Source organism: Myxine glutinosa, chromosome 7 (assembly GCF_964187855.1).
Source record: "Myxine glutinosa chromosome 7, kmMyxGlut1.1, whole genome shotgun sequence".
Taxonomy (NCBI): domain Eukaryota; kingdom Metazoa; phylum Chordata; class Myxini; order Myxiniformes; family Myxinidae; genus Myxine; species Myxine glutinosa.
In genome coordinates, this window is record NC_136267.1 from 126,583,681 (window position 1) to 126,605,294 (window position 21,614).

At 45.8% G+C, this 21,614-nt stretch overlaps 1 protein-coding gene across 1 annotated transcript in view; it reads right to left on the reverse strand.

Moving 5' to 3' along the window:
• Positions 1-21,614, reverse strand: part of LOC137431638 (integrin beta-3) — a 97,418-nt gene that overhangs the window by 23,179 nt on the left and 52,625 nt on the right. Inside the window, exons 11-12 of the mRNA XM_068123182.2 lie at positions 9,522-9,744; positions 4,733-4,833 (exon numbers count right to left, since the gene is read on the reverse strand). Of these exons, the coding sequence (XP_067979283.2) occupies positions 4,733-4,833; positions 9,522-9,744 (324 nt within the window). The remainder of the gene's footprint in view (positions 1-4,732; positions 4,834-9,521; positions 9,745-21,614) is intronic.

Sequence of the window (21,614 nt, forward strand, 5' to 3'; positions counted from 1 at the left end):
GGGTGGTCATTTTTGAAAATCCAAGATGGCCGCCATACACACTTCCGAGAAAATGGAAACATTAGTTTTCTGGTTGCTTATACTCTGTAGTTTCCAAATATGTATAGGTTTGCAAATCACCAAAAAAATCTGAACGAAATTACACAACCTGGATTATTCGCGGGAGTTACGTTCCTGGAAAATCCCGCGTATATAAATTATACATATCACAGAGTGATCAGCTCGGTGTTGCCATTCGGTATCCCAATCCATAGTGGAATTCACCTTTTGGGTGAATCTTGTATATATATACTGGGTTACTCTCTATGTTGCCATCCCATGCATTCTCTGTATTCAACAGCATTTCCATATATCTTTTCCATCTTCCTTTAATTCCATCTGGGTCCACAATGATTTGTCCCACTTCATCCTTCAAGCAATTCACCCCCATCACATCACACCTCTCTTTCGCTATCTGCTTTGCAATCCTGAATACCGCTCTGACCCTCTTCCGAATCCAAGCGTTCTCCGAACATTTTCCTACATGTCTCCTGCGCCTTTGCTACCTCTTCTTTGCAGCCTTCGTGGCGTGTGGGGGTGCCCGGGGGAAGAAGGGCCCCTCCCCCCTCCCCCTTCCCTCCCCCTCCCCCCCTTCACCTCTCCCTCCCCCCCTTCCCCCTCTTCCCCCTCCCCCCTCCCCCTCCTCCCCCCCTTCCCCCTCCTCCCCGTTCCCCTCCCCTCCTCTTCCCCCTCCCCTCCTCCTCCCCCTTAACACCAGGGGGGTTGACTCAGCTTGTCCATCCTACCGAGGTCGGCACAATTGAGTACCAGTTCACTGGTAATTCCCTGTGTGCCGCAAGAGGCGCCTAACAGGGTTGGCGCACGAACCCGGAAGTCGGAACTCATTGTCGTCAAATAAATGTAGCATGTATGTTTCACTCTCTGTCACATGCCGTTGGTCCCATGTCAATCGGATGAAGTTGAAAAATTAACATTACGAAGTTTCTCTGGGACGTACTGATTCCGAATAATGAAGTTGAAAAACTAACGTTCCGAAATACGCTAATTACGCTAAGAGAAGCGCTGGCACTGCGAAGCGCTAGAGGGAGCGCTGCGCTCCCTCCCTTCGATTCCCTCCCTCTTCTGCCAGCGCTTCTGCGCTAATACGCTAATTTTAAAACCCGAAGTTTTTTAAAATTTAAGGTGTGCTGTAGTTGCTCTGAGACGTACTGATTCCGAATATGCCTTTGGTTTTTCTCTGCGATGAGTAGTTCTCGAGTTATAAGAGGACAAACAAACAAACATACTTTACTGCTTCTATATATATAAAGTAGAGTTGGCCTCTGTGTCTGTATCCTGATCTATCTACGATCTCTAAGATCTCGAGAACCCGTGGACGGATTTGCGAGCGGAAAGTACTGTTCGACTCGGGATGGTCCCAGGAATGTCACGGAGACATAAACATTTAAAAAATTTCGGGTTTTAAAATTAGCGTATTATTAGCACTAGCAGAAGAGAGAGGGATTCGAAGGGAGGGAGCGCAGCGCTTCTAGCGCTTCTGACTACAGCACACCTTAAAATTAAAAAAACTTCGGGTTTTAAAATTAGTGTGTTACGCGTAATTAGCGCTAGCAGAAGAGGGAGGGAATCTAAGGGAGGGAGCGCAGTGCTCCCTCCAGCGCTTCTGTTAGCGTAATTAGCGTATTTCGGAACGTTAATTTTTCAACTTCATTATTCGGAATCAGTACGTCCCAGAGAACCTTCGTAACGTTAATTTTTCAACTTCATCCGATTGACATGGGACCAACGGCATGTGACAAAGAGTGAAACATACAGGCTACATTTATTTGACGACAATGAGTTCCGACTTCCGACCTCGGTGGGATGACAGGCTGAGTCAACCCCCCTGGTGTGAAGGGGGAGGAGGAGGGGAGGGGGAAGAGAAGGGGAGGGGAACGAGGGGGAAGGGGATGGGAGGGGGGAGGGGGAGGGGGAAGGGGGAGGGGGAGGGGGAAGGGGGAGGGGAGGGGGGGAGGGGAAAGGGGGGGAGGGGGAGGGGAGGGGCCCTTCTTCCCCTGGGCACCCCCGCACCCTTCCCTCCCCCCTTCCCCTCCCCCCTCCCCCCCCTTCCCCCTCCCCCCCCATTCCCCTCCCCTCCTCTTCCCCCTCCCCTCCTCCTCCCCCGCTTCCCCCTCCCCCCTCCCCCCCGTTCCCCTCCCCTCCTCTTCCCCCTCCCCTCCTCCTCCCACTCCCGTGCAAAGCCGGGTACCTCTGCTAGTTATATATATAGATAGATATTATATTATATATATATAATTTTTATATACTGTTATGGATTCGTCACTTCCGTCTTTGTGGTTGTCATCCACTTGAAGCATTTTTAGTTTCATGTACTATTATTGTTTACAGTTTGAGTGTGAAATGGAGATAACTGTCTTCAAAGGTAAAAATAATGTCTCAGAAGGAAAACGAGATAGGTGAGGGCAAAACTGGAAGAAGAAGAAGCGGCGGTGAGCGGATAGAGTGAGATCGGGAAAGGAAGGCCTATCTGCTTCGAGAGGTCGAGCGGACGCTGGTGGACATTGGTCACGAGCAAATATTGGTTTCCCCCGGAAAGGGATTCATTCCTGTGACAGTGTCGTTATTGCTGTGGCAGATAAACCTGCGTGACGGGTTTTGCTTTTGGTTCCGAAAGTGAATCATCGCTGGAGAGCAAGTACGCCTCCATTACCGACCCGTCCGCCATTTCACCTCGCACCAGACGTTAGCCTGGTTCTCGTGTGTGTCGTGGATTTCGCTTGGGAATTCGCGGTTCTCCGCTTGGAAGCCACTGATCGTTCATGTCAGCGTCATTGTCTGGTGAACCGAAGGTGTGAATTCCCATTCACCTTTTGGGTGAACTTTTACCGGACGGACGTCGGCCCGACACCTCACCAAGTGGCTCTTCTGCAACGTCGACTGTTAGCCGTTCTGAGTTCAGGTCTCAGTACGACCTTTTCTTGTGATCGCGAGAGCCAAGGGGATCGACTTTGGCCTGGTATCGTGGCACAGTGACTTTGGGGGATGTTACTGATTGCTCACGTGGGAATACCGTGAGTTATTGATTCAGGAAATTGGTGGTACCATCATAGAAATTATATGGTGTTTGCTTGGCAAGTGAGGTTTTCTTGTACGTGCGTTACTTCTTATTATTGTGTGGTTTTAATACAATACATGGTTTTTGTAACAACTGATTGGTGTGGTTTCACCATTGGTCATTGACACACATAATAGCACATGTTTCTGCCGTGACTCCTTTCAGGGCTCGGAGGTACACCGTGGCCGGGGTTTGGGGAGGAGCATGTAATAATACGTATATATGTATATATACATATACATATACATATATATGGGATGTTTGGCGTCACTTTTTCACATTTTGTTATGTTGCAGCCTTATGCTGAAATCGTTTAAATTCATTTTTCCCCTCATCAATCTACACTCAATACCCCAAAATGACAAAGAGAAAACAGGAATTTAGAAAGTTTTGCAAATTTATTAAAAATAAAAAACTGAAATATCACATTGACATTAGTATTCATACCCTTTGCTATGACACTTGAAATTTAGCCCAGGTGCCTCCCATTTCTCTTGATCATCTTTGAGATGTTTCTCCACCTTGATTGGAGTCCACCTGCGGTAAATTCAATTGATTGGACATGATTTGGAAAGGCACACACCTGTCTATATAAGGTCTCACAGCTGACAATGCATATCAGAGCAAAAACCAAGCCATGAGGTCGAAGGAACTGACTGCAGAGCTCAGACAGGATTGTGTCGAGGCACAGATCTGGGGAAGCCTACAAAAAAATTTCTGCTGCATTGAACGTTCCCAAGAGCACAGAGGCCTCCATAATTCTTAAATGGAAGAAGTTTGGAACAACCAGGACTCTTCCTAGAGCTGGCCGCCCGACCAAACTGAGCAATCGGGGGAGAAGGGCCATGGTGAGAGAGCTGACCAAGAACCCGATGGTCACTCTGGCTGAGCTCCAGAGATTCTGTGTGGAGATGGGAGAAACTTCCAGAAGGACAACCATCACTGCAACACTCCACCGATCTGGGCTTTATGGCAGAGTGGCCAGACGGAAGCCTCTCCTCAGTGAAAGACACATGAAAACCCACAGAATCTTGTTTCTCACAGTCTGAGAGTCTTTGAGGTGCTTTTTTGCAAACTCCAAGGGGGCTTCCGTCTGGCCACCCAAGCCCTCTCCCTCCCACAGATCTCCCGATGTCCCTGCTCTCAAATGTTGTGCTTGTGTGATTCCCTCTCTCTCCCCATCTTGTCTCCCGCTCTCTTTATCATATGTTTTATGTGTCAGTTTGTCTTTTTGTGATTAATGTTAGCTCTTACACGAGCCTCGATCTAAGGAAAAAAATAAAAATAGAGAACGGCTTATTTCTAAAAATAATTGTATGCAAGTATTCACGAGTGCAAGTTAAAGATCCCACAAAGGTCTTCAAAAACAGTTCCCCATCGTGCTGAAACCCTATCCAAATGCCTACCCGTAGATACACCGTCTCAGTGGTGCCAGCGGGTCGAATTCCCGATTCAATCAGTTCAAAATATGCATTCGCTCAATCACTTTATAAGGGAGTTCAATATGAAGCCAACGTGATGACATCCGAATGCTCTTTATCTCCCTCTTTGGGAGAACCTGCTTCAATGTTGCCCTGACACATTGGGATACGATCATGCTGAGAACAACACACTCACCAATGGAATCCACACGCTCAATTAGGTCCTTGCAATATCTTGAGCAAAGTGATTCGTTGGAAAGCCTCCCGGTGTGGAAGAGCTGGCACTCTACGCAGTCCCTGCAAAGCATGGCAAGGCGTTTTGAAGGATTTGCATCAATTGCATCGCCATGAGAACATTTCTAGGTAGTATATAGTCATTCGATTGTTCCGTGTGCCCGGTACCCCTTTGCCATTCTGTTGCTGCATTGCAAACATTAATGGCACTTAGCATTCTATCCCAATCCATAGTGGAATGCACATAAAGCTTGTTATCACATCTGCCGATAATTTTGATCGGGAATAATTAAAGCGGCAACAACGTTGGTTACAAAATGTGAACCAGGTGGGAGCGTCGGTTCCGTAATCTAGATGTCTTGGTGTTGTCCGAGCGAACTTCTTTATTCGAGTTGTTGTCCAGCAATGAGTAGCAGGTTCGGACAAGTGCTCTTGCATTTAAAGCAGCCAATCTGGACCTTGCTGATTGGCTGGTTGGTAATGACGTAAAACCATGAATGGGTTTTCGTCCCAATTGTTTCTTCTTCTTCTTCTTCCTCATCTTTTTCTTCTTCTTCTTCCCTACGCAGCACGTGGCTGTTGGGATAATCATTGTTCGAGGGCATGGCTGCGTTGCTGCTGCAGTGCCCCCTGTAGGTTACAGCATGAATTTGTAATATTTTCAGGGTGCTGGTGATAACTCTCACGTACTCTTCGCTAAAGACACCATGGGATGTTTAACGTTCACCAACTGAAGCTGGCACATGGGGCACGCCGTTTAGCGTCCATTCAACCCAGGTATCCAGGTATCAAGCCAACCTTCCGGCCCAGGTATCCCGACTGCTTACCTTGAGGCACACCTCTTCACATACTTCTCTCAATGTAATTAAATGTTCTGTTCTATGACACACCTTGTAGGTTTGCATGAATAATACAAACTTGTTTGATGTTGCCTTTTTCACACGTTTTCCCCAAGACATTGCTGTAGATCCCGATTAAACGAGTCTGCAAAGACCGGCACCTGGCCAAGGCCGTTTAAGGTCTTTAGCGCTCTTTTCGTAATGCTGCGGCTGTTGGTGGAGCGGCGACTGCTCGGCCTATGACATGCGGGTGCATCATGTATGACTTGCCTGAACAAATCCCAAAACTAACTTCCTCAATGTGAATTGCTTTTGACATCTTTTGTGCAAAGGTTATTTATTGTAGTGTTTGTGCAACATGTAAATTCCATCGAGCGGAGAGCTCATTAGCGGAGAAATCTTTCAAAATCCAAGGTGTAATTGAGTATTGATAGCTGAAAACCACAGAGTATTACACTAATAAGGGTTGGAATGCTGAAGTACAGTGGTCCAAATGACGGGAGATTTTGCACCGAATACTCAAGTTATTGGAGAAGTTTTGTGTTGAGTTGTTGACGAGCCAATAACACACTGAGAGAAAAACAGGCCATTTGATTCATCACCAATCACAAATTTGTCTCATTACGGCCATTTACGTACAAAAGCATCGTGTGTCACTGACAACACAAACACCATGCCAGGGGTAACACACAAACACCATGCCAGGGGTAACACACAAACACCATGCCAGGGGTAACACACAAACACCATGCCAGGGGTAACACACAAACAGCATGCCAGGGGTAACACACAAACACCATGCCAGGGGTAACACACAAACACCATGCCAGGGGTAACACACAAACACCATGCCAGGGGTAACACACAAACACCATGCCAGGGGTAACACACAAACACCATGCCAGGGGTAACACACAAACACCATGCCAGGGGTAACACACAAACACCATGCCAGGGGTAACACACAAACACCATGCCAGGGGTAACACACAAACACCATGCCAGGGGTAACACACAAACACCATGCCAGGGGTAACACACAAACACCATGCCAGGGGTAACACACAAACACCATGCCAGGGGTAACACACAAACACCATGCCAGGGGTAACACACAAACAGCATGCCAGGGGTAACACACAAACACCATGCCAGGGGTAACACACAAACACCATGCCAGGGGTAAAACACAAACACCATGCCAGTGGTAACACACAAACACCATGCCAGGGGTAACACACAAACACCATGCCAGGGGTAACACACAAACAGCATGCCACTGGTCACACACAAACAGCATGCCAGGGGTAACACACAAACCCCATGCCAGGGGTAACACACAAACACCATGCCAGGGGTAACACACAAACAGCATGCCAGTGATAACACACAAACACCATGCCAGGGGTAACACACAAACACCATGCCAGTGGTAACACACAAACACCATGCCAGGGGTAACACACAAACAGCATGCCAGGGGTAACACACAAACACCATGCCACTGGTCACACACAAACAGCATGCCAGGGGTAACACACAAACCCCATGCCAGGGGTAACACACAAACACCATGCCAGGGGTAACACACAAACAGCATGCCAGTGATAACACACAAACACCATGCCAGGGGTAACACACAAACACCATGCCAGGGGTAACAAACAAACACCATGCCAGGGGTAACACACAAACACCATGCCAGGGGTAACAAACAAACACCATGCCAGGGGTAACACACAAACACCATGCCAGGGGTAACACACAAACACCATGCCAGGGGTAACACACAAACACCATGCCAGGGGTAACACACAAACACCATGCCAGGGGTAACACACAAACAGCATGCCAGGGGTAACACACAAACAGCATGCCAGGGGTAACACACAAACACCATGCCAGGGGTAACACACAAACACCATGCCAGGGGTAAAACACAAACACCATGCCAGTGGTAACACACAAACACCATGCCAGGGGTAACACACAAACACCATGCGAGGGGTAACACACAAACAGCATGCCACTGGTCACACACAAACAGCATGCCAGGGGTAACACACAAACCCCATGCCAGGGGTAACACACAAACACCATGCCAGGGGTAACACACAAACAGCATGCCACTGGTCACACACAAACAGCATGCCAGGGGTAACACACAAACCCCATGCCAGGGGTAACACACAAACACCATGCCAGGGGTAACACACAAACAGCATGCCAGTGATAACACACAAACACCATGCCAGGGGTAACACACAAACACCATGCCAGTGGTAACACAAACACCATGCCAGGGGTAACAAACAAACACCATGCCAGGGGTAACACACAAACAGCATGCCAGTGGTAGCACACAAATAGCATGCCAGGGGTAACACACAAACAGCATGCCAGGGGTAACACACAAACACCATGCCAGGGGTAACACACAAACACCATGCCAGGGGTAACACACAAACACTATGCCAGGGGTAACACACAAACAGCATGCTAGTGGTAACACACAAACCCCATGCCAGGGGTAACACACAAACCCCATGCCAGGGGTAACACACAAACCCCATGCCAGGGGTAACACACAAACAGCATGCTAGTGGTAACACACAAACAGCATGCTAGTGGTAACACACAAACAGCATGCTAGTGGTAACACACAAACAGCATGCTAGTGGTAACACACAAACAGCATGCTAGTGGTAACACACAAACAGCATGCTAGTGGTAACACACAAACAGCATGCTAGTGGTAACACACAAACAGCATGCTAGTGGTAACACACAAACAGCATGCTAGTGGTAACACACAAACAGCATGCTAGTGGTAACACACAAACAGCATGCTAGTGGTAACACACAAACCCCATGCCAGTGGTAACACACAAACAGCATGCCAGGGGTAACACACAAACCCCATGCCAGGGGTAACACACAAACAGCATGCTAGTGGTATCACACAAACCCCATGCCAGGGGTAACACACAAACCCCATGCCAGGGGTAACACACAAACCCCATGCCAGGGGTAACACACAAACAGCATGCTAGTGGTAACACACAAACAGCATGCTAGTGGTAACACACAAACCTCATGCCAGGGGTAACACACAAACCCCATGCCAGGGGTAACACACAAACCCCATGCCAGGGGTAACACACAAACAGCATGCTAGTGGTAACACACAAACCCCATGCCAGGGGTAACACACAAACCCCATGCCAGGGGTAACACACAAACCCCATGCCAGGGGTAACACACAAACCCCATGCCAGGGGTAACACACAAACAGCATGCCAGGGGTAACACACAAACAGCATGCCAGGGGTAACACACAAACAGCATGCCAGGGGTAACACACAAACACCATGCCAAGGGGTAACACACAAACAGCATGCCAGGGGTAACACACAAACACCATGCCAAGGGGTAACACACAAACAGCATGCCAGGGGTAACACACAACCAGCATGCCAGTTAGCAGGGGAGGAACATGTCAGAATCGCGCACTTTGTGACACCTTTTAAAAATTTGGCACGATGTTTGGGCCGGGCACGGGATTTTCAAAAACCACTGGCTACAAGTTGGCGCACCCCCCTGGTGGCCGGTAGCTGCAAACTTCAAAATGGCCGCCAATAGGTATGAAACGGACACTATCTCAGCTTCTACTGATCGTATTATCTAAGTGTATAATTTTATTCTACGGTACTAATTTTACCCCAATAACATGCTGCTGGAGAGATCGAAAGAAGCCTTTGCTCCCACATTTTAAATGACTCATGGGGTCCAGATGCAAGAAAACAGTTTGAAACCTCAAGGGTGTCCATTCTGCGCATGCGCAGGCATAAACACCATCCATGAAATAACAGCACGACGTTCATGTTGGAGTCCAGCAGTGTGAGTAAATACCTGCGTGCCATGCAGAAGTCAGAGCAGGTTGGACAGCGTTCACACGTTTTCCCTGAACTTCCAGGTGTAGTACATTCGCATTGTCCGCACACACATTGTCCTCGGTCACTGCACATGCGTCCATCCGGGGATTCACATGCGTACGTCTGCATCGTGCAGTTACACACATCTCCGGCCCAGCCATTGTGGCAGCGGCATATTCCACAATGGCAATCCCCATGTCCTGTGAGAGGAATTATGAAACTGAATGAGGTAACTTTTCCGAGACTATTAAAAAAAAAACCTACATTTTTTTTTAGTTGTACGAGTGGGTGAACTATGGTGCGTTGTGATATGGGTTCCATTACACATTATCCGCCAGCACTTGCTGGTCGATGGACCTTAAATATCCTATGGTATGGTTCGTGAAAAGTAGGTGAGATGCTCCGGCACACTGACCCAAACTGCAAATTCCTGCCCCTTTCCGTCGAGCATCTGCAACCAGAGTGGTGGCCTATTCCAAATTTGAACTAGTCCTAAAACCTCTCGCGTCTTGTCCTAATCATTCCCAAGCTCCGTCAACGGTATCGGTATGGCCCTCAATCATTATTAGTCGTATAATAATTTATCGTCAAATTATACATCAATTCAGAATTTAACTACCAGATCAAATACACAAGCAACACTTCTGCAACTGGGTAAGATCACGGTTTGGGAGGCATAACATACCTGCCAGGTAACAGGACGAGCTGTTAGGTGGAAACCGGTTAAAAATCCACAACCAAATTTATTAAATCTGGGATGTTATTGGACCCAATAACACCCCTCCTGGCATATCCTTCCCCCCCTCTCCAAAAACAACCTCCTGTAAAATGAGGTAATATACAGACTTGGCATTTAATATGGAATATTTTTTTGTGGGGGTGAACTTACTTTTCAAGATGTCTTAGAACCAAATGTTCATTGGAATTATGTTGAAATTATTCTAGATTTTGTTAATGTGACCTTTAAAAGAAACAAAAACCACATTTGACATTTCGAAACAAAAAAATTGATCCTTGAAAGTGATGTAAACTGATATCGAACTCAATTCACGGACAGTACTGTGTTAAACTTCTGTACGTTTTCCAGAAGTATCTCTTTATTTTGCACATTAGCCAAAAAATTTTTATAACAAAAACAAAAGTTAAATTACGACTGGGATTACGGACAGTAAAATTACAGTTCAGTACTTCATGTAACCCCCACGAGCATTCAGGAGAGCACGTACACGTCAAGGCATGCTGTTCACGAGATTTGCCAAGGTTTGGACAGGAATCGCTTGCCATGCAGTGACAATAGCCTGCTGCAATTCACACACAGAGGTCGGCTGCTGGTCCAAGTGGTCGATTTGACGCGTTAATTCTGCCCACAAGTTCTCTATCGGATTCATATCCGGGGACATGGCAGGCCACTCCATATGCTCTACACCACGGTCAGCAAGAAAGTGTTGGATCATGCGAGCACGATGAGGCCGTGCATTGTCATCTTGGAAGACAAAGTTTCCTCGAAAGGCTGCACGAGCAAATGGAAGCAATGTTTCTTCCAGAATGGCCCTGTGCTTGAACTGGTTCAGGTTTGCATTCAGAACAACCAGGTCAGTTTTGCCCCCTGCATGAAAAGCAGCCCAAACGGTCACCCCACCACCTCCAGCTTAGACTCTTGGCACTATACAATCTTTGTTGTAGGCTTCATGCACTTGTCTGCACACTCGGACGCGACCATCTTGACGACAGACCAGAAATCTAGACTCGTCACTGAAGATCACGTGATTCCAGTGTCCTAGCTGCCATTGACGGTGCTCTCTGGCCCACTGCAATCGGCGCTGGCGGTGTTGTCTGGTCAGGCGTGGCTTTCTCAGGGGACGCCTGGCACGATAGCCTGCTTGAACCAGTCGTTGGTTGACTAGCCTTCTGGATACAGGCACATTTGTCAGTTGCTGCCACTCAGCCCTAAGCCGATAAGCTGACTTGGTACGGCCATTGCGGACTAACCGGTGCAGCTGGCGATCATCCCTCCTTGTGGTTTTGCGGAGACGTCCTGGCCTCGGTATTGGAGTAGGGACACCCCTCTGAGCATTTCGTTTCAGGATCTTTGACACCTGACCTTGAGTGATGCCATACTGCCGAGCAATAGCACGCTCTTTCATGCCGTAATTTCGTAAAGCCACCACTCCATGACAAACAGCATTGTCGAGTTGACGGACCATCTCCAGAGGAAGCGGCAATAACTTTTGGAGACGTGCAGCAGTTGTTTTCCACTAATACAGAACGCAACAACCCTTGTATACCCGACTGTGAAGCCAATCATCAAATGCACCTGTCCGTACACTTTGCCACGCCACCTGTGATATAATCCTGTTGTTGACATCTTGCTGCGACAGACAATCAGTGACATGGTTCTTTTAACAAATAAATCACCAAAGTGTAAAATAAACTCACCAGATTGATATACTGAGTTAAGAAAGTAAACCTAAGTCAAGAAAAAAAAAATTCCATATTAAATGCTAAGTCTGTATAATACTAGCAGGGACTACTGTGGTGAAATATGTTGTTATGTCTCGAACTGAGTGAAAAGACGACCTTGAGGGAGCTTATATAAAGTGTGTCCATTCAGTGCGCAAGGGGTGGCATACTGTGTCCCAGCGCCGTAGACTACTGATATTAACAGGTGTGTAATTACTTGCTTGCAGGAAACTATAAAGAGATGTATGCTTTGATTGCCTTATATGGAACTAATAATCTGTATTCTTGTGTTGTAGGAATGGTATGAGAAATAGTTCAATAAAGCCTCATTTCTTACAAGAGGTCTGAGTTTGATTCCACAACAACTACCTTGAGGGGGCAACATCCGGCTGTGGCAACTTTCCCTGGCGGTGATTTCAGGATATAGTGGACATTCAAAAGATTGTGGTGGACATTAAAAAGATGGAGTTATCGGCCTCATGGTGGTTATACCTTTTGCGGGTGGCAGCACTGCCTGACCCCACATCTGCAACACTTTATAGCGGTCTTTGGTGGCCTAAAACGAACACCAATGCCAACATGTGGTTGCTTGAGATCGTGCCCAAATTCTGAAGTACATACACCCAAATTTGGGGCCTCTAGTTGCTACGGTTCGGCCTTGAAAGAATAACGCACAAACACAAATACCTGAAAATATTTATAAGATTTGCTGCATTTATGTATGCCGTACTTCAAAGCGCAAACCAACATATCATTATTACATTCAACAATTGTTTTTGCATTTGAATAGGATTTGTTGTCAATTGACATTCTGCCAAAGGTCAAGCTAGGTATCATGCGGAGATGAAAAATGGTAAGGGAGTGGAATATGTAAAATGGGTGAAATGGAAGAATCCAAACCATGTGATATTTTTACCCCCCAAAAATCATCATTTATATGTCATTATCGATCGATAATGTCTATTTATCGATCTATCGTATATCGATCGATCGATATACGATCTATCGATATACGATCTATCGATAATATCGATCTATCGTCATTTATAAGGCATGACGTTACAAATCGCCATGGCAACAAGACAATGAAATTGATCCAGGTTACCCATTGTGTGATGTACCCCGCATCACCAGGTGAGGCAGAAAGTGTAAGCTAAAGAAAAGGTGCAATTTTTATTCTGAAAAAGGCATATTGTTCATATTTTAACAAAATATTGATTTTCTAATACAGAAGGTCCTTATATTCACAGAAACAAAAGCATAATGTGGAGAACCCTATCGCCTGCTCAATCAGGTCCTGTATTACATCACATGAGTGAACTAGAACGGCACTCAGTAGAGAGCATACCTCCACCTGGTTGGCCATATCAATCAATGGTGAAGAATCACTTAAAAAAAAAAATTCTCATATCCGAATCCATATTCAGATCTTCACCAAAATTGAATCGATTCTTCCTTGTCACACACACACAACCTCTCCACCAAGTTTCGGCCACATCCATCCATAACTTTTTGAGCTATCATACTATATGTTTGTTATATCCCTATCACTCAATGGTGAAGAATCACTTAAAAAAATTAAATAATTCTCATGTCCGAATCCATATTCAGATCTTCACCAAAATTGAATGGATTCGTCCTTGTCACACACACAACCTGTCCACCAAGTTTCGTCCAAATCCATCCATAACTGTTTGAGTTATCATACTATATGTTTGTTATATCCCTACACTCAATGGTGAAGAATCACTTGAAAAAAATTAAATAATTCTCATATCCGAATCCATATTCAGATCTTCACCAAAATTGAATCGATTCTTCCTTGTCACACACACAACCTGTCCAATAACCTTCGTCCAAATTCATCCACAACTTTTTGAGATATCCTGCTATGTATCGTTTTTGGCCCTATCTCTCAATGGTGAAGAATCACTTAGAAAATAAAATAATTCTCATTTCCGAATCCATATTCAGATCTTCACCAAAATCGAATCGATTCGTCCTTGTCAAACACACAATCTGTCCACCAAGTTTCATCCAAATCCGTCCACAACTTTTTGAGATATCCTGCTATGTATCGTTTTCACCTGATCTCCCAATGGTGAAGAATCACTTAAAAAATTAAATAACTCCAGTATCCGAATTCAAATATTCAGATCTTCACCAAAATAAGGTGGTGGCAGAGGTAATAACACTGCCATCCTGGGTGTTTCACATGCAGATCATGAAGGTGTGCAAGGTTCATCAGAAGGAAGTTCAGTTGGAGGACATGTGCTAGCATTAGTTGGTGGACGTTAAAGATCCCACAATGTCTTTCACAAAGCGTGGTTGAGTTATCTCCGGCATCCTGAACAAATTACAAATTCCTGCCATGACTAACTGCTTGGAAGGCAATGGCAAACCACCCAGCATAACCCCTACCAGGAGACTGCTTGGGCAGCACCAACGCTCTGGAGAGTGAATCGCACATGCATGATGATGATGATGATGATGATGATGATGATTCATTCATTATGCAGCATGTGGCTGCTGGTTGCATCATTGCTGTGGGCGTGGCTGTGTCATTGATGGAATGCCCTCTGTAGGTTAGGGCATGAATTTGGAACTTGTTTAGGGTGCCAGCAATAGGTCACCTTATCTTTGCGAAGGACACCGTGGGGTCTTCAACGTCCACCAACAGACGAGACACCCAATTTAACAGTTGATACCTAGGTCGGGATTCAAACCCAGGCTAGACATCTTAGAAGCGTGTGTGCATACCTCTAGGGCCTAGGCAATCCTGCCAGGGAAATGTTAATGGTTAATACACGCAATTCACCTGACTACTGTGACGTGCACCTCCCCGACCCCCTGGTCACGGTGTACCTCCGAGCCCCGAGAGGAGTCACGGCAGAAAAATGTGTTATCCTGTATGTCAAAGATCAATGGTGAAGCCACACCAATTGTTACTCACAAACCAAAATTGTATTAAGATCACACAAGAATAACAGTACAACAACAACATGAATCAAAAGTACAATCAATATCCTATGATGGTACCACCAGTTTTGTAATATATAACTCACTGCGCTCCAAGTGTGTGATCCAAGAACATTCCCAATGTCTCTTATTCCCGGCTTCAAGCCCAAAGTTGCTTCGCTCCAGCGATCGCCAGAACGAGGTCCAATCAGACCAGAATCCCATGCGGATGGCACGTACAGGCACACAGCCGAAGCTGTACAAAGGCGCCCTCAAGGCGACTGGGAAATCCAAAGGCGCTCTACAGGCGACTGAGAGATCACACCCTCGGGTATGGACGAAGTAACCTTCAAAAAGCCATGTCACACACATGCCCCAGATCGACGTCTGAATGCGGAGAATATGGTCGAAAAGAGACGAAACCGTGAGCGAAGCACAAGTCCTGCGCGAGTCAAAATGGCCGACGGCCCGGTCTCGTGGCGCAACAGCACGGCGATGATTCTCTCCTGAATCGATAGCAAAACCTGACACGCAGGTTGATCGGTCACAGTGATGACAAATTTGTCATAGGAATCCCTTTCCCGGAAACCCGAAAGTTCGCTAGTGACTCTTGCTCGCCAACGTTCGCTCCAGACCAAGAAGCAGCTATGCTTTTTGTCCGACTCCACTTGCTCCGCTCTTCTTCCTCCTCGTCCTCCGGTTCCCAATCCGGTTTCCTGTTTCTTTTAACATTAACTTTTTTACCTTTTGAAAACAGCCCATGGACAATAAACCTTTTGGAAGCAATAATAGTATATGGAAACAGAAATATTTACAGTGGATGCAAACCACCACAACAGAAGTGACGAATCCGTAACACTTCCCCCCCTCAATAAAGAAAGTTTGAACACAGCGAAAACTTTCTTTGTAGGCAAACTCTGTAAACAAAAAAGTAAACTCACAACCCAAATCATCAATTCCCGTGAGCCACGATAATCAATATTTCCCAAAAATAAAGCAACAAAACTTCAAACAACCCACAGAGATTTCCAAAGTTAGTTCACTCTGGACAAAGCATCAGCAACGACATTCTCCCTGCCCTTTACATGCTCAATCTCCAAGCCGAACTTCTGCAAAGCCAAACTCCATCTCCTCAACCTCTGATTTTTTATTTTTTCATTTTTGGAATGAAGGTTAAGGGGTTGTGATTTAAAATCCAAAGTCAAGCAAATCTACAGCACTTTTTAGGGAGGCCGAGCTGAGAGCCAGGTTTCATGGTGGTTGGGTGGTGAGGCCTGGAAGTATTCACCATGGACGCCTTTAGGAACGTGGAGTTCACGGTTAATCAGTGTAGGAATCTTGGCTCGGCTGCTCCGCAGCATTCAGTGCTTCAAACTCTTCCTAACTTTCATAATAATCACGGTTGGAGCGCTCGTCGCTGTAGTCATGGGAATAGCGGTCTCCTTCTCGGCCACTACCCTGATAATCATCCCTTCGGGAGCTGCCGTAACTCTGGGAGCCTCCATAGTAATCTCGACTGCGACCACCACCAAAACTACTACTCCCACCCCGGGAGCCATAGCCACCCCTGAAACTACCTCCCCGTTTTCTTCCTCCGTAGCCCCTTCGACGCCCGTGGCCTGCCTTCTCTACTGTTATGGTCCGACCATCCAAATCCTTGCCATTCAAATCCTTTTCTGCATCTTTGGCGTCCTTTGTGTTTTCAAACGTGACAAAGCCAAACCCTCTCGACTTTTGCGTCTCCCTGTCTTTTATCAGCCGCACTTCCGAGAGTGGTCCATATTTGCGGAAGACAGAGTCCAGAACATCTTCCTTTGTTTTGAAGTTCAGTCCACCTACAAAGAGTTTGCCAACATTGCCTCCATCCCTGACTTGTGTGTGCCGACACTTTGTTTCAGGGTACTTGACAAGAAGTGTCTGTGCAAAGCGTGACGTCAGTACCTTCCTCTTCTCTTCAGAGCGCTTCCTACCCATAGCACGAGTCACAGTAAAGGATGGAAAGATACCCGGAATCTCCTGCTCTACCTGTGCGGTGTTATTTTCCATACTTGGCTTTTCAACAAACATCGGGTGACCAGAAACTTGACCACCGGCCAAATCATTCCCGATAACAAAAGATATTCCCTCTACAGGTAGAGTGGCTTGTAAACCTACGGTGACCGGTCCTGACACCAAATCAGACTTTAACTGGATGACATGAAGTGGAGCTTTAACACAGCCACCAAACCCCTGTAAAAGAACATTAACACCAGTTGCCATATTCTCTGACAATGGCAAAATGCCTTCAAGCATCAAAGATTGATGTGCTCCTGTGTCCCTCAATACCCTAACAGGTCTCTGGTTAGTCAAGTCTCCACCCAGTGACACAACCCCTCTGAAATAAAAGGTTTGTAACCCTCTTCAACAAGGTCGTTCTGTGATGCCGTAACTTTGACATGGGAACCTTCACAAGGCACTGTCCTCCAAGGACGATTTCTCGCATTTGCCGATGCATTCGGAATTGTACTAGTCTGACTCCGCTCCTGATTTTTCCTTTTCAGGGCGTAACATTGGGACATCAAATGTCCAGGTTTCTTGCAAAAAGCGCAAGTAGGCCCGGAGGAAAAACTCGTGGTCTGCCTCGAGCCCCCCGAAAGATAAGTCTGTCTTGGAACTGTAGTCTTCTGATCCCTAAAAGTCACGGTATCAGATTTGCCCCCATAGTCATTTCTAGGCCACCTCCACGAATATTTGTTCTCCGCCCCTGATTTACCATAACTCCCCTGGCTAACTCTAGGCGGGAAGTTATGTTTGTGGAACCCCATCCTGTGTGTCAAGGCATAGTCATCTGCCATGGTTGATGCCTCATACAACTCTGGTACTTTCTTTTCCTCCAGATGTACTTTAATGTCTGCGTGGACACACTGTTTGAATTCCTCCACCAAGATCAATTGTCGCAACAGGTTGAAGTCTTTCCCAACCCCCTTCGAATCACACCACCGATCAAACATGGTTTCCTTCATTCTGGCCAACTCCACATGGGTCTCACTCTCGCTCTTCCTGGCATTCCGGAATTTTTGCCGGTAAGCTTCAGGGACCAATTCATAGGCTTTGAGAATGGTTTTCTTCACTATCTCATTAATCTACACATTGGTCAATCGGTAAAGCCGAAAATATATCTTGAGCTTTACCCACCAAAACACTTTGCACTAACATAGACCAGGACCCCACAGGCCATTTTAGCATTTGAGCCACTTTCTCAAAGTGTAAAAAAAAACTTGGCTACCTCCTTTTCATTGAAGGGTGGAACCAGCCTCACATGCCTACCAACATCCCAGGTGTTCTGACTAGTTGTCGAACCAGCCGACATGGATACGACTTCTCCCCGTTTTCCCATTAATTCCAGCTCCTCGAGTTTAAGTTCCCTCTGATAAATCCACGTCCCGTTCCTTTAACTCCCTTTCAGCTCTCCTTTCCTCTGCTCTTTCCCCTGCTCTTCTTTCTTCTTCAGCTCTCCTTTCCTCTGCTCTTCTCTCCTCTGCTTTCCTTTCCTCTGCTTTTACCCTTTCCTCTGCTTTCCTTTCCTCTGCTTTTACCCTTTCCTGGCTCTGCAGTTGCATCTCCAATTTCCGGAGCTCCACATTTTCTTTTTCCTCGGGTAACCAATCCAAGGCTACCTCTGCCCATGTTCCTTGTCCCGCCAGAGATTCTACCACCAATGTCTGCATCTCTGCTTTCTTCATATGAGCTCGGACCTCCAAGTTAAAATGTCTGGCCAATATCAAGAGTTCCGATTTTTTTAACGCTTGGAACTGTGCCTCATTAGGGGACGCCGCAAACTTTTCTGCATCAAACACCATGGTGACTATCAGTTAACACCTGTTAACCTTCACACAAAAATTTCCAAATTTTTTGAAAAATTTGGGAATGTTAGAAAAATTCCAAATTTGGGAATTTTGGGAATGTTCGGGAATTCTATCCCGGACGAATGTTATTAGGGAATTTAATCCCGGATGAAGACCCAATTTCGAGTCCCCGAGACAATTGGACGAGCCCCCAATTTCTGTTACGTGCTCCTCCCCGACCCCCTGGTCACGGTGTACCTCCGAGCCCCGAGAGGAGTCACGGCAGAAAAATGTGTTATCCTGTATGTCAAAGATCAATGGTGAAGCCACACCAATTGTTACTCACAAACCAATATTGTATTAAGATCACACAAGAATAACAGTACAACAACAACATGAATCAAAAGTACAATCAATATGCTATGATGATACCACCAGTTTTGTAATATATAACTCACTGCGCTCCAAATGAGTGATCCAAGAACATTCCCCAATGCCTCTTATTCCCGGCTTCAAGCCGAAAGTTGATTCGCTCCAGCGATCGCCAGAACGAGGTCCAATCGAGACCAGAATCCCGTGCGGATGGCATGTACAGTCACACAGCCGAAGCTGTACAAAGGCGCCCTCAAGGCGACTGGGAAATCCAAAGGCGCCCTACAGGCGACTGAGAGATCACACCCTCAGGTATGGACGAAATAACCTTCAAAAAGCCACGCCACACACACGCCCCAGATCGACGTCTGAATGCGAAGAATATGGTCGAAAAGAGACGAAACCGCGAGCGAAGCACAAGTCCTGCGCGAGTCAAAATGGCTGACGGCCCGGTCTCGTGGCGCAACAGCACGGCGATGATTCTCTCCTGAATCGATAGCAAAACCTGACACGCAGGTTGATCGGTCACAGCGATGACAACTCTGTCGTAGGAATCCCTTTCCCGGAAACCCGAAAGTTCGCTAGTGACTCTTGCTCGCCAACGTTCGCTCCAGACCAAGAAGCAGCTATGCTTCTTGTCCGACTCCACCGTCCACTTGCTCCGCTCTTCTTCCTCCTCGTCCTCCGGTTCCCGATCCGGTTTCCTGTTTCTTTTATCATTAACTTTTTTACCTTTTGAAAACAGCCCATTGACAATAAACCTTTTGAAAGCAATAATAGTATATGGAATCAGAAATATTTACAGTGGATGCAAACCACCACAACGGAAGTGACGAAACCGTAACACTACATACAAGGGGCAATGAATGGAAACATTCTACAAACAAGATTCTCAAAATAGTCCTAGACACACAAATGTTTTTTTTTTTGTTTCTTACTTTTCATATACTGTACGTACAAGTGTAACAAAGAAAAACTAGTAGCCGGATCCGAATCCGGATCTTCACTAAAATCGAATCATTTCGTACTTGTCACGCTATCATATCATATACGCTACATCTCTGCCAAATTTTGTCCGAATCTGTCCACAACTTTTTGAGATATCTAGTTCACAAACAGACAAACAAACAGACAGACAGACAGCCAGGGGTGAAATGAAAACATAACCTCCATCCGCCTTTGGTGACGGAGGTAATCAATGCTTTTGTGACTTATCTTGGGCTATTGTGACTGTCTCGTTCATGAAACTTTTTGAACTCCTCATGTATAACCAAGAATGGTAATAAAAGTGGTTTTTCATGTAAGTGTCAATAATAATTTTAAAAGTGCTCTTTTAGAAATACATTATGCCTTTAATGCTTCTAAGTGCTTTTTCTTCCCATGAAAAAGTCACTGTAAAAGGTACAATAAACAGACGACATATTTTCCTGACAGGCATTGTTTCAAATATTTTTCTTCTCACTTCTACGAAAACAGACTTCAGAAACATTCCTGTGGCTGTTCAGCAAGGTTCTACTTCTGCAGCTCAAACAAATTCTAACTGGAGCGAAGTTGATGGCACGCCATCTCAAATCCCCACGCTTCCCACCTACAGCAAAGTTGAAAGACGGTAAAAGGTTCAACCAAGAATGCCCTAATTTAAATTTTGAGTTAAAAAAAAAAAATCTTCTATTTTGACCCCTATGATCCCAAGTCAGCATGCCCTGGAGCATGAACCGGGGTAAAATCCAAAAAGTCGATACATATTTCATGTGTCCACCAATGTTTATTGCATATGCAGACTTACATTAAAAACTAGAGCAATGCGACTGTGTCGGTAATATGCCTCCGCATAGTCCCACAATGGGTAGATGCCCTCATTCACTGTCCTAAAAATAAAGAAGTTTGATTTAAATCCCTTCAGCTGTTTTCAAGTATCACATTTTCACCAGCCCGGACCAGGTTTCACCAGGTTTCACATAGATCGGTGAAGCTGTTTCAGAGAAGGGATTTTTTTTAATTATCGGCTTTCAAGCTAATATGGCTGCCACACCACGTGACATGACCTTAAATAATGCCTCCAGGCACCTTCCGAGCGGAAGCAGAAAAATTTACACTCTGCATATGTATGTGTAGGGGATCACGTTTGTGAAGTTTCGTGTTGATTGGATAAGGTTGATTTTCCTCTCCAAGATGGCTGCCAAACCACGTGACCTACGACATCATCATTTTCAAACTATATGCAACAATGGTGTTAGGTGCTTATTGTAAAATTTCGCATCGATAAGGTAAGCAGTTTCAGAGATATAATTATTTAATATTGTCCTTCAATCCAATATGGCTGCCACACCAAGTGACCTATGATGCTTTCTTGTTAATTTTTTAATCGCTATGCCTAGTCAATGAGTCAATGACACACGTAAAGTTTCGAGTCAATCGATTTGGTGGTTTGGGAGAAGATGCTTTTTTAAGGTTTT